Source organism: Pelophylax lessonae (genome assembly GCF_965119305.1).
Source record: "Pelophylax lessonae genome assembly, chromosome: 13".
Taxonomy (NCBI): Eukaryota; Metazoa; Chordata; class Amphibia; order Anura; family Ranidae; genus Pelophylax; species Pelophylax lessonae.
Window position 1 is genome coordinate 118981381 of NC_138780.1, and position 15081 is coordinate 118996461.

Genomic DNA, 15081 nt, shown 5'->3' on the forward strand with positions numbered 1-15081 from the left:
TGTTTTTTTTTTCCACGTCAGGGCTTTTAATGTACCAATGTAATCCTACAAGGGCACTTTACATCTGCAAAGCATGGCAATGCACCTGCTCGATTTTCAGTACGATTAATTGTTAATGGCACCCCAAGGCACTGTACAATAGAGGGTCAACCAAAACATAGTGCACCATTGTACTGCATTGCAAAAAATGGACATGTGAGTTTTTAATTCATTGCAATACACTGGTACCTTATTAATAGTAAATAGGCTTCCTTAGTGCAACATGTGTTTAAACCCTTGATGATGAGCGTGCAGATATGCAGCTTCACCAAAGTGTGTCTTCTTAAGGGGGGCCACACACTGTATATGCACTGCCATGTTTGTGCTGATAGCACCAGGTCTCATACTAATAAGTGGGGACTAGGAGGACAGGTTCCTGATCATCTGTGATAGCCTCGGATTGGCTATCACTCTGATCAGTCACTATACAGCCCACCCCTGTGTTTTTTTTCTCCTCTTGAATAGAGAAAAACATAATTCCCTGGAATTCATTAAGACTAACGAAGACAGATTTTGCTAAAGTATCTCTTATGCATTCTAAAAGTGGTGAAGAATGCGCCAAATTCATGAACCTATACCAAAAATACCCATGCTACCAATCTCTAGAAATTGTTGGTCTTAATAAGCTCCACTATTACATTTGGCGCATTCAATGCGACGCAATGTAAAGGTGGCGCATTTTAGAACTACTTGAATTTGGTGCATGAGTTGCTGGAAGAACCAGAAGTGTCACAAATGGTTCATGAATTAATGCATTAACAAAGGGGAATTAACTCCAGAAACGTTGCGCAGCAGTTTTATTGAATTCCCCCCATTCTATCTTTCTCTCCCTGCCAGAGAAGAAAAATGTAATCAAATAAAAGTGTGTTGTAAAAAAACTTAATAAAAATAAATATAAAATCGCAAGTTCAGGGTTTTATCTAGGTCAGAGTTACGGTCAAAGTTAACCACTTCTAGCCCAAGCCAATTCTAGCACTCCTATCCTACATGTAACAAAAACATATTTTTTTGGCTAGAAAATTACTGAGAACCCCCAAACATTCTATATGTTTTTAAGCAGCTACCCTAGGGTATAAAATGGCGGTCTTTTGCAGTTTTTTTATGCCACACAGTATTTGCGCAGCAATTTTTCAAACATGATTTTTTTGGGAAAAAAAAAACACTTTCATGAATAAAAAAATTTATAAAAACACTAACGTTAGTCCAATTTTTTGTATAATGTGAAAGATGATGTTATGCCAAGTAAATAGATACCTAACATGTCAGGCTTTAAAATTGCACACGCTCGTGGAATGGCTCCAACTTCGGTACTTAAAAATCTCCATAGAAATTTTTACAGGTTACATTTTACCAATTTAGAGTTACAGAGGAGGGCTTGTGATGGAATTATTGTTCTCACTCTAACATTTGTGGTGATACCTCACATGTGTAGGGATGGGGGGGGGGGGGTTACATTTTTTTTTATATTGTTTATTTTTTTTACACTTTAACTTGTTTTTTTTTTTCTATCACTTTTATTCCTATCACAAGGAATGTAATAGGAATGGATGACAAGTCCTCTTTGCAGGGAGATCTGGAGTCTATAAGTCCCCAGATCTCTCCTCTAGGCTGGAAAGCTGACATAAAAAAAAAAAAGCGATCTCCGGCTTTCCAGCTAAAAAAAACAGCAGTATTTACATCTCCCGGCGCCGGAAGTGACGTCATGGTGTTGCCTCCGAAGGTCACAGAAATGGCTGGGGACCATCTGGTCCTCGGTCAGCTCTATAGTAAACGGCCGCCACTAGCTGATTCATTCTCTGGCTTGCCGATCGCACGGGTGAACCCTTATAAGCATCAGAGGGCAGCGGCAGGGGGCGCCTGTAAAAACAATCAAGTGGCTCAATAGCCGCTATGATTTTTTTTTTTTACATTAGAGGGAATCGCCAGCAGTAAAAAACGATATCTGAATGATGCCTGCAGCTGCAGCTATATTTTTAACAAATTATAAATATTTTTTTATCATTTTGTGCCAGTTTTCCTTTGATAATAAAAAAAAAAAATCTGGAGATATCCATTACTGATTATCACCAAATACAAGCCCAATTTGTCCTGAAAGAAAACAAAGTATAATTCACGTGGATACACTAAGCAGTTAGGATGATATGTACAGTTTTAGGCTGCATTCATATGTCAGCGTATAATCGCGGGACGCAATACGCTCCAAAAAAGTACAAGAGCTTCTTTGGAGCGTAATGCGTCCCGCAATTTTGTTTGCGCGATGTTGCCGCGATTCGGCGGGCGTAAATCGCGGCAACATCGCTCGGCGTTTGGGGGGCTATTGCAAATCAACGGGCAATGCTAGGCGTCCCGCGATTTGCAATAAATCTCCGAATAAATCTCTCATACGCTGACATGTGAATGCAGCCTAACTAACACATGCCAAAGTTGCAAAACTGCGTTCAGGCATTAAAGCGGTATTAAAGGTTCAGCTTAAAAAAAAACAAGCAAACAAACATGTTATTACTTACCTGCTCTGTGCAATGGTTTTGCAGAAAGCAGCCTGATCCTCTTCTTTTCGGATCTGGTACTTCTGACCCCCCCCCCCATGATCAATGGCCCCAATAGCAAGCTGCTTGCTATGGGGGCACTGATGCATGCTCGCTCCTGAGCCCTGCTCTATGCATCCTTAAAGCGGTGTTCCAGCTGTGGAAAAAAAAAAATTACAAGTCAGCAGCTACAAATACTGTAGCTTCTGACTTTTAATATATAGACACTTACCTGTCCAGGGAGCCCACAATGTCGGCACCCCAGCCAATTTTTGGATTGGCTGCCGGGTGCGGCTGCCGCCATTCACTGTATGGGAAACCGGCAATTGAAGTCTTTTTAGCCGGCTCCCTACTGCGCATGCGTGAAGTGCGCTGCACATTCTGATTGCTTCGGCGGCGGGGAAAGGAGAAAGGGGACGGAACTTCCAAAGGACGGCGCTGCGGCGATGTCTCCTGGAAGTGGGGAAGGTTACCTGTCAAAAACAGGTAACTGTCCCCCCCCCCCCTGAAAGGTGCCAAATGTGGCACCGGAGGAAGCAAATGAGCGGATGTTCCACTTTTGGTTGGAGCTCCGCTTTAGGACACAGAGCCGCAGCTCGGCCCCATCCCCTGCTCTCTCTTCATTTGCTCACTGGCTGTAATTGACAGCAGTGGGAGTCAATGGCTCCTGCTGTTGCCTTAGCCAATAAGGAGAGGGAGCCCCAGCCAAGGCTCTCGTGCACATCGCTGGATTGAGAGGGGGCTTAAGTAAGTATTAGGGAGGCTGTAGGGGGATCAGCACGCAGAAGGCTTTTTGCTTCATGCATAGGATACATGAAAGTAAAAAATCTTCAGCCTTTGCAACCACTTTAGGATTAGTTTTACTCTCCATCATGAAGGAAATAAGCACTGCAGCTGTCTAAATCCATTTGTAAGAATATAATTCATGCTACTTCAAAGGATATTCTTCTGACATTTATATGACAGAGAAAGGCATTTAATGTGATTTTTTCCAAAACTTGCTTGGCCTTTCAGGACTTTTTATTGTTCAGCTGGATCAGAATTTAAAACTGCTGTAAGTTTGGCACATTGCTCCAAATCAGGTGCCATTTTTGGGAATAAACACATATTAAAGGAATCACTCCAAGGTTTTATTTGAAATTGATAGTACGTTGGCATGGAAGGAGTAAAAAAGAAATAAATAAATGACAACCGACTTTTCAATTTTTGGCAACCTTAGATTTTTATTTTTCTAAATGAAAAAAAAAAAAAATCTACAAAGCGGCTTCCACATTTCTTTTTGAGAACAACCCCATTAAACGTATCATTTAGAGTTCTATATTATTTATGACATATTTAGTAACATCTCTAGGGGCTGCTTAGCCAATGTTTTTGGAACAGCCATTGATAAAAATAGCTACGGCTGGCCATACATTATACAATTTTCTGTACAATTTCCTTTGGATTTACCTTCAACTATGTAGTGCAAGGGCCTCCCTACTTGGATACATTTGAAAGTGTTGTTTAGCTTTGACCTCATATTAAATGTTTTTTGGTAAATCTAACAGAAAATTGTACAAGACAATTGAACATGTTTGGCCAGCCTAACAAGCGGCGCGCCCGACAAACTCCGTTTTGCTCAGCGGGGATCGATCTGCCAATCCCCACTGAGCAGGCGGATGACAGCGCTGTTTTCACTTACTTTGCAGAGACGGAGCTGTCAGAGCCCCGCTCTCCTCTATGGGAGATCGGATGAAAATGGAACGCCTGACGTTTTCCTCCGATCCTCCAAACGGATGGAAAATAGGGTTTTCATCCGTCCAGATTTCACAGACAGGATCGGATTGGATAGCAGCGGGTGTCCGCTGCTCCATAGGGGTGCATGGAGCAGGGGACACGATCAGGTCTGCCTGAAAAACTGACAAGCAGACTGGATCGGAAAGCCCGTGTGAAAGGGGCCTTACTGGAATCAACCACAGGTAGGGAATGGGCCGACAAACAGTAATTTGAATCAGCCGCAGCTCCAAACGACCAACCACTGGGTCCAAGTTGTGGTGCAATCCATGTGACAAAAACAAGCATCAATTAAGGAGGAGCAGTGTGTCCACCAAGGAAGTTACATAGTGGGACACTAAGGTTATAGAAAAATACCAAATCAATATTTATAAGCAAAAGTACAAACGCCTTCACCTCACCAAGGTTAAAATGACAATGTTGCCAAAGAGGGGGTAAGCAGCTGCGCATGCAATCAATAATACATATACCCAGTCACTTATATCAGACCACTAGACCAGATTAGAAAGTACCTAAATTCAAATGAACATAATTTCTTGAATATAATAAGAAATCAAATTCATCCGTGAGATGATAATAAACCAAACGTCTCACTGGATATTCAGTGGAAGGATAAGAGGGCTGTGTGTCAAATGGACAGGTGGGTAAAAAGAGGAGACTTCTTGGTTACCATCCCTAGGCAGAAGTTAATTGTGTTATTGTAGTATGCTTAACAGCAAGTCCTTGGAATACTCTGCTGGGGGTCCGGGCTCCTTAATTCGATGTAAGCTAAAACATGGATCTGGGTGCAACATAAGTGAGATCTGGGTACCCCTTGAGACTTGCAGGGATTAAGGGAGGGAGTGGGGGATAACACTGGAGGAGTAGCTCACCACCTTGTGTATGGAGACATCTCCCATATTGGAGGTCAGCCCTCCACAGCTGGGATGCTCTGCTTTGCAGGCGCTGCATTTTTAACTCGGGGTGCAGAGTTTTACAGATGGTACCGCCTGTCAAACTCACCCATTAAGTTTAATAGTACCATACTGCAACTACCTGCGATGCACACGGGTGCTAGGTGGTAGTGCAGCATCATAGAGTTAAAGTGTTACTAAGCCCAGGAGCCTGCATTCACTATATCTGGTCTCCTACAGTGCACAGAACATGGAAATGTAATTATTTTAGTAAATGTAAACTGCTAAATACCTTTTCTCATCAGAAGTATATAGCAGTCTTGTGACTTCTATCAGTGTCAGGTTCAGCATTGTTTAAAGCTTGTAGGAGGAGTTTTCATTCTTCTCTGACTCCCCCATGCATGACCACAGACCCTCTGTCGGCTGGTGCTGATTGGCCCTGTGCCAATGCACACCAAACTGAGCATGTGCAGAGTGCCTTTTAGGGCTCTGTGCTATCAGGAGATGGATTGGGGACAGTGGAAGAAAAGGAGGATCAGAGAAGAAAAGATCAAACAGTCTTTTTACAAAATGCAAAGGATTAACCCCTTAGGTTCCACAGTGTATATCACCGTATAACAAGCATAACACAGTATAACAAGCTATACCTGCTTTTTTAACCAGGGTGCCTTGAGGTTTCTTCAGGGGTGCCTTGGCAAAATGCCTATAAATTGCCCAAAATTGTATATAAGACAGAAGGGGGATCAAGCCTGCCTTTTAGTTTTTATTGTGCACAATTGCAACCTTCCAGCCACCGGCGTCCTAACAACCAGTGATGTCATCAGTGTTGATAACAAGGGTGTTGATAGCCTGCACAGTATCCTTGTTTGACCCTCCCCTGCCCCTCTCCCTCAGCATTGGGGTCACATTAGCTGAGTGATGGAGAGAAACTGAGGGAGAGGAGAAACACTGGAATTCTAGTCGGTACCAGTGCACAAAAGTGTATTTGCTTTGGAAGAATAAATCATCTCTAATGTTGGGTGTCCTACATGTGTCGATGTTGCCGCATTATGTAAAACTATTAGAATAGTGGTTTACATTTTAGAATGGGGTGCCTTGAGATTGTTCATAATTATAAAGGGTGCCTTGACTGAAAATAAGGTTAAGAAAAACCAGAGCTATACCACAGAATATGCTTTACTGCATATACAGACTGATTTTACTGCTGTGGGTTTAGAAACACACTCAGGCAGTGAGGAGGCAATATACTGCCACCGCCCTGCCTGTCAATTGCACTCTGAAAATCAATCAGAATGTGCATCGCACTTCAGAGGGCACCACACTCCACAGCTAGTGTGAAAGAGTTACAAAAACATTTAGTTTAGCTTTGGACAGAGTGGGGCATGGTACTGGGAAAAACCCTATTAGCTTTTTCTTGCCATCTATGTCCCTTTGGGGAGATTTCCCTTCATTTTCTGCCCTAGGGATACAACAGGAAGTGGGAGGAAATGTCTAAATTTCACCAGAACAAGAGTCTGCAATGAGAAGTTTCCCCTCACCCCCTGCTCTGGTTACAACTGTAACATTTTTGATGTCCCATTGCCTACTCTCTCTCCTTGTGAAAATGCCCACCAGAACAAATAGAGGAGTTGAACTTCCTCATCAGGACACAGACAGCAATAGAAACCTAACGATACAATTTTTAAAAATGGAAAGAATTTGGCAACAATGCAGCATTCTGGTGGTAGCTCAAATGTGTATGCTTATTTAAACATATTGCACTAACTATATTCTTTGTATATTTGCAACATGAAATGTATCTGTTTTGTAGACAGCCAGCGGTTTACCAACTGTTGGTAGCTTTGTGGCAGCTTCGGGCATGACTCCGTACCCCACTCCTGCACCCGTCTCCCCCTATATGGCATACGGCACAGCAGCACCAACAGGGTATGTTACAGGACATGGATGGCAGCACACGGGAAGCACCCCATTGTCTCCGCACAGCTGTGACATCACCGCGTCACTAGCATTTAAAGGCATGCAGACAGCACGAGAAGGTAAGCAAAAGCAGTCAACAAACCAGGGATGGTTCCACTTTATTAGCACATAGACTTTGTATAAATGATTGTTTCTGGTATTATGTTTATCATTTTGAAAAAGGTCCATGTGCACAATTTCCTTGGTTTTCTTCCTGTATGACAATAACATCTGAATACAGATTACCCAAAATAAGTGTTCTCCCCCATAGATAGAGGTGCATTGCTATTTTCAGTAAAAGGATAATTGGTTGGGGCAGGAAGAAGTCACAACTGCAAACGCCCAAGTTTAAGCCTTGTGTTTACCATGGCATAAGAAAAATGCATAAAAGAAAAGAAAAGGAGGCGCAAACACCTAGTGCATTACCCGTGGTACTGTTAAAATTGGTTTAATAAAAATGCTGAATGCATACTCACAAACATGAAGAATAAAAATCGTTCTGAGGAAGGGAGCTTGACTCCCGAAACGCGTTAGCGGTCGCAATTTCCAGGACATGGTCCAACACATGGGTGACGGGAATTTGCAATACGATTTTTATTCTTCATGTTTGTGAGTATGCATTCAGCATTTTTATTAAACCAATTTTAACAGTACCACGGGTAATGCACTAGGTGTTTGCGCCTCCTTTTCTTTTCTTTTATGCATCCGTTTGGAGTTCCCTGCCTGAGGAGAGCAGCACGCCAGTCTTCCCCTTCGGAGTGAGCGCTTGGCTGATTATTTGATAAGAAAAATGCAATTCTAATGGTTCATCAGCTTTTCCTTTTCTGTAGGATAGCTTTGTGATCTTTACTTTATCTTAAACATGTATTCAAAAAATCAGAAAAATTACGGTTTATGTGGGCCAGTGACTTTACACAGCTTTATCACTGAGATAAGAATCCAGGGCTGTAAAATGTCAGGTGCATGATTATTGGCTGATATAGGCAGCATGACATTTTTCTTTTAGCACACTTTTGATCCATCAGCCCCATAGCAACCAGTTTTTGTTACTTCTACAGTCAAGGCTTGAAAATTAATCTGATGGTTCCTTTGGGCAACACTATTTTTTATTTTTTTAGCATTGTTTTCATACAGCAGACCCTTTGGGGTTGATTCACTAAAGGCAAATAGACTGTGCATGTTGCAAAGTGCAGTTTCTCCAGAGCTTAGTAAATTAAGTAAAGCTTTAGAGTTATTACCTAAGTGTCACCATAGGAAGGCAACTATGGACACCACAATTAGAACCAGTGCCTCGTCCGGAAATTCAGTTTAAATAATATAAAGTAACAGGATGGACTTTAGTGGCACAACATAGTTTACACCAATTGGTGGATTATTATAAAAATATAAATTTTAATATATTTAAATAAATTATCACATTAATAACAGAAAAATACAGATATGACAACATATTTACTGTAAACCAGACCTTCTCCAACATAGAACAGCCATGGGATTCACCCCAAAAGTCGATGCAGGCAGAATAAACCCCCAAGAAACTACTAAGTGTGCCCCAACCCCCAGGTGGGAGACATTCAATGGTAATGGAATGCCAACATCAACAAGGTGACATAAAATTTTGACAATGGATTCTACATGTTTCGCGCCCTAGCACTTCTTCAGGAACAGTTGGGCCAATCAATATCTTCTATGGAGATAAAACAAAACAAATGTAAGCTTCATAATATAGTATACAATAGTTAACATCATATTTCCCTAAGTACTATCTTTGATAGCTAAATTGTAAGTTTGCCTACCGTTAAATAAAAACAAATTCCTCAGAATTAATAGAGCATAAGATCACATGAAATGAGTGGGGGGGGGGGGGGGTATAGCGGAATCTGTCCTGCGATCAAGGAGGCGGGGGTACATCTAAGAGTAACACTAGAATAATGCATAGTATATATCGGGTAAAATAACAGCGCTATATTTGGCCTAAGGCCATGCTAATGGTATAGAAGTAAAGCTTTACTTTGCAAAGAATACCCAATCACGTGCAAGGAAAAAAAAAACTGCATTTTTGCTTGCGCATGATTGGAGGATGGAAGTCAGGAGAGCTTCTGCTCATTTACAAAGCTCTGGAGCAACTGCACTTGCAGAGGACAACTGTCTACTTGTCTTTAGTAAATCAACTCCTATGCTACCACTGATGTGCACCAGTCCATGGGGCTTACTCACACACTCAGCATTTTCTCCCATGGGAATGACCTAGTGGGTAATTTACCACAGGACTCCTTGCCATACCCTCACTGGCTATTTTATAGAAGATTTTTAGTAAACCATGTGGAGGATTATTCTGTTTGAGCAGGAAAGCTACATGTGATTTTGCAGACCTTGATCCAAGGGTTTTCAGATGGACTTACTGTATGTTTTCACCTGCCACTGCAATACAGTGTTCTAAATACAACTCCTAAAGTCCTTCACATTTTACCTATTTTTATATGTGATATCAACCAATCTGTAATCTAGTCATTAGATATATCCCATTATAGAGCAGTCTAAAGAATGCACTGGTCGGCATGTAAGTGTCTTCTCCCTAAAGTGATTTTACAATTTTTTGGGGATAGTTACTATTTATATGGTTTTTATGTATAGTTGTTTTTTTATGAAATTCATTCATCATTTAATGTAGTTCAGACAACAAAAAATAAAAATATGCTTTTTATTTTGGTAAAGTTAAATATAAAATAATGTCTATGCATATTATTCGGTCTCATTTAAGCCAGTAAGTGAAGCTGCAATCTCATTGGCACAACATTAGTATACATAAATTACAGCTTTGCTAAAAAGAAGCCTGTTGTCATCATAGCAATGACTCAGCTCAGTAGGAGCTTTCTGTTTGACAAAGAGAGTTGGAAAGCAAACCATGCTATGCTCTCTCTTTAGATAACCCCTAGTGCTTTGAGAACTCTTTATCATGTATTAAATGCTAATATGTAAAAATTGTATATATAGACAGAAAAAAGTTGTAGAACAACAGTATGTAATTTACTAAAGGATGTAAAGGTCGTTTACTTATCCTTTTTAAAGTAAACATTCATCTTGCTATGTTCAATTCGCAAACTGAATGTTAATAAAGACTGCATTAACTTTAAATACCGAAGAACGTGTTTACAAAAATTCCACAATTGGGTATTCAAAGTGAACATAGGCTCACCCTAAATGCAAAGTCAACTTTTTGTAAAAATTTCATAATTACACCAGCAATGATAAAATAAAATATGTGCCTTTGTTACATGTTGGCATTTAGACCTGCAGAGCATTGCTACTGCAATCAACACATCGCAGGTTCAGTGCACAGGCTCTTGCATTATTTACCTTACGGAGGTACAGACCTTCTGCTATGGAGCTGCAGAATGAACTACAATTGCTTGGATGTCACTGCCCTGCTGCTGGCATGCAATTTTCACTTATGTGTCTCTCAAGTGTAGTTTTATTTTCTAAAAGCAGTTTTCAGTAGAAAATAAGCAATATTTAGGGATATGGGAAATTATTACGACCACACACACCTACACAGGTTGAACTGGATGGACTATAATCTTTATTCAACCTCAACTATTATTTAACTATGTAACTATATTTACAATCACATGGACATTTCCTAATTTACAATTTGCAGAAATATAGCAACTATCACTGCTGACTAATAGAGAAACCTTATTATGAACTAAGTGAGCCACTGATTGGGAAGAAGCATGCAGCCAGTGAAGTCTGAAAAAGTCATCGTGAGACATCGTGAATGCTTGCTCCAGACCTCTGATTCACTAGGCAGTGAAGCCAGAATAACAGTGACAGTCCTGGTGTTATAATAAGCATTTTTTAAGATGAATTGTTAGGTTATGACCAACTTTATTATATCAGAAATTTCCCTGTATCGGAAAAATAACACTCAAAAATGGAACAATTAGCAATTAGTTTAAACTTAAAAAAAAACAAAACATCAATTGGGAAATTCATGCATCATTGTGCCCTTGCATCAAAATTGAAGGTACCGCTATTTGAAGCCCCACACTCCATGTACAATAGTTAGAAAAAATTACAAGAAGACTGAAGATAAAATACCGTACTCACCTCTGGCCTCCTGGTGTCCATGCCGAGATGCCAGTGACATCATTCAGCTTTCTAGGGGAATCCTAGGAAAGCTGAGGATTTTCAAATCTTGGGAGAGAATGCCAGGATGCCAATGGTATACCACATTCCACATCAAAGGCAGCTGAATGCCAAATGACTGGAGGCTACCTACATAAACTCAATGTGGCATGTTTACATGCTCAAAAATACTACATTAACCTTTCCTAATTTTACAGCCAAAGGCATTTGATTTATTAAAGAAAGAAGTAGAAGTGTTTTACATAAAACTCTTGCCATCGTGCTGATTAAGTAGCTTCAATACTTTCTGAGTCACCAGTCTAAAACAAGAATATTAGAGGCTGATTTACTAAAGGAGTTTAGAACTGGCACACAATACATTGTGTGATTGTTCACTTAAATTATCCAATTATGTGAAAAGAAAATTAATTTTCACATTTTTCATTTGCACATGATTAGGTATACAAAGTGAACAGGAATTTGCTTTTCCCATGGTTGGATAATGTAAGTAAGTATTCACACAATATATCATGCAAAGATTTCCAACAACTTTAGTAAATCAGCAATATATATTGGGAATTATGTATTCTTTTGACATATAATTGGGGATCCACTTAAACAGCAGTGATATGGTTTTGCCATGGAAATACTGCTGCTGAAAGAAAAAAAAATGTACATTTATAAAGCACGACAGTGTACTTTACAAAAGTGCCTTACACCCTGTAAAGCGTAATAAACAAAAGGAGGAGAGCCTGGTCACATGATCTGACAAAGCCAAATGACCAACCTCAATCAATCATATGGGTTCTCTCTGTTGCATTAAATTAACCTACAGCCACAGTAAGTGGTGCCCAACAGTTAATGTATAGTGGTATCTTCTCCCTGCTATAAATACTTAGTCCAGTACTCCATGCTCAACATTTGCTTAGATAGAGAATCTTAGCGACACAGAAAGTGTTCTCTTTTTAGATAGGAAAACTAGCCTAGAAGATAGGTGGACTGTAAAGAACATTCATACTAAGTAAAACCAGGGAGAAAATAAGTCTACCCCTATATACATGCAGAATTACAAACTATACACAGAAAAAAAAAGTTTTAAACAGTTATACCCACTGATAAGATTATTAACGTCATGCTGGTCTATTTTACATATATCCAAAAATATTTAAAAAATTACAGTCCCCCTTTAAAAAGCACACTCCAACCAAACATGAACATTGGTTCATGACATAACTCAGGGGACACTGCTAGCCCTGATAAATGAATCCTGCTATCATGGTTTTCCAAATATGGTTAAGTAGAATGAAATTAGTGAAATTATTTTCCTGATTTTGGCTTACTGACCTGGTTTTGGTGAAATTATTTATTCTTAATTTGGTTGAAAAAAGTGATTTTGGTAAAAGTAATTTTCTGAATAGGATCAAGTGGGAGAGATTTTGGTGAAATTAATTTCATCGACTTTACCATTAATGGATACTCTCAATTCTACCCATTAAGCTGCTTAGGCAAAATTTGCTTAAAGAGGAGATTCAGCCAGGTTTCCAAAAGTTAAAAGTCAGTACAGTTTTTTAGCTGCTGACTTTTAATAAACAGACGCTCATCTGTCAAGGGATCCAGTGCTGTCCTTGCCAGAGTCGGGTCTTTGCCAGGCTCCAGGCGCCGGTGTTCCATGAAAAAACCATACCTGTGAGAAAACCATACCCTCGTCACTTCCGGTGCACCTACGGAGGGTATGGATTTCTCACAGTAGTGTGTGTAATGTTACACTTGCCGCCGTTACATTAAAACAGCTCCTCTGCAACATCAATCATCTCCGCTCCATCCCCTGTCACTTCCCTCATCTCGGCTAATAAATATAAAAGCGGATCACCGAGCCGAGATCGCCGTCACTTACATTTCATACACCCGCCGCTTTTATATTTATTAGCCGAGATCAGGGAAGTGACAGGGATAGGAGAGGAGATGCCCCATGTTGCCGCCAAACTGTTTTAATGTAACCGCCGCAAGTACAACATTACACACACTCCGTAATAATTTCATTCCCTCCGAACATGCGTACTTGTGAACTTCTCTGCTCTGCAATGACGTATCCGGGGCTCTGAGCATGCGCACTGCTGCGCCGCTCAGCTGTTTCAGACCGGAAGTGACGAGGGTATGGAATTCTAACGAGGTATGGTTTTCTAACGTTACACCAGCACATTACCTGTGGGAAGTCAGCTGTGATTCCTTGTGGCCTCACAGCTGGCTTCCCACTGCACATGCGCAAGCCACTCTGTGCCCTGTAAATGGTCCCTCAGCCTCCTGGGACCTGTGATGTATCCCAGAAGGTTGCAGGCAGGATGGGCGGGGGGGGGGCAATTCCTGCTCTGTTGCTCCCCCCCCCAAAAAAAAAAATTGAAATATGGCAGAGGAGGGGGAAGAAGGGTGGAACTTCCGCTTAGAGTATGTGTGTCTGTGTGGGAAGGGGGAGGGCTGATTTTTTTTTTTAGATTACTCTATGTAGTGTTTTGTTGTTTGGGCTTTCCTTTCTTTGTGTGTATTCGATCATTATTTGTGTACTGTCACTTTACATTTTATTTTACTGAGGGGTCATTTTTTGGGCGTACTAACAGGTCCAAGATAGTTAAAATGAGCATAACTCTTGGGGGCCATTTAAATCCTATTACATCTTTAATTACTAAGGGCAAATAGGCTGTTCACTTTGCTAGGGAATTTTCACCCTGATCTTAGTCAATGTGGTAATATGGTTATAATAGTGGTACTTTGCAAAGAATATCCAATCACGTGCAGGAAAAAAAAAAACAGTACCTTCGTTTGCACAAGATCGGATGATGGAAGTCAGCAGAGCTTCACCTCATTCACTAAGCTCCAGGAAAACTTCTCTTGTAAAGTGACCGGTCTATTTGAATTCAGTAAATCAACCCTATTGCTTCATAATGAGGACTTGTTACTTTTTTTGTATGTGGATGGTTCAACATGAAATATGTTTTGTTCTACAACCTTTTTACAATCTGATGTTGTTTTTTTTTTTTTTTTTTTCAGCAGAGGAAACGAAAATAAGCCTCCAGACCCGCAAATCACCACAGTCCTACCACACATCCCAGCGCCATGGAACAGTTGCCCACATGCAAAGTGCGTAGAGAACATGAACTTATTCTGCACACTGACATACAATGTCAAACATTCCTAGGTTTATCATACATCTGGAGCTCTGCCAAAGATACGCCAATCACTATGTGAACACCTGACCACTTCAATGGTACATCCAGCTGCCTCTCCTTGGATATGGGGTCAGCATGAAAGATACACACCTGGCGGACATACTGTGAAAGAATCTCCAGATTCAGTGATCCACATCTCTGCACCTTCTAATGGAATTTAAAACATGCCACTTTGCAACTGAACTTAAAAAAAATAAAAAATAATAACTTTTAGCTATCTGACGATCAGTGATTATGTGCCTTTATGAAACTTGTGGATTGTAGCTTTATAAAATGAAGAGGCTCACACAACTAAGAAGAAAATCCAGCCGCAAAACCCAAACTAAATGTGAAAAGGAAATGAAGGGACATTGAATTTGTACCTCATGCTGCATGGAACTTTGCAGAACGTTAGCAGCTAACATGAGGGACTTAGGGGTTTTAAACCCAAACTAGACAAAGGATTAAGGTCGCTCAAAGTGATCAAGCCAGATGAGATCTGGAGGACTTGTTCAACCAATTCAAGATTCAGGCTCTTAACCTTTATAACAGGCTTTGGTCAATGTC

The 15081-nt window shown here is 40.5% G+C and overlaps 1 protein-coding gene across 1 annotated transcript in view; it reads left to right on the forward strand.

Moving 5' to 3' along the window:
- Nucleotides 1-14454, forward strand: part of PAX9 (paired box 9) — a gene marked incomplete at both ends in the record, with an annotated part of 74392 nt that extends 59938 nt beyond the window's left edge. Inside the window, 2 exons of the mRNA XM_082274956.1 lie at nucleotides 7041-7266; nucleotides 14357-14454. Of these exons, the coding sequence (XP_082131082.1) occupies nucleotides 7041-7266; nucleotides 14357-14454 (324 nt within the window). The remainder of the gene's footprint in view (nucleotides 1-7040; nucleotides 7267-14356) is intronic.
- Between the last annotated feature and the right edge of the window lie 627 nt (nucleotides 14455-15081).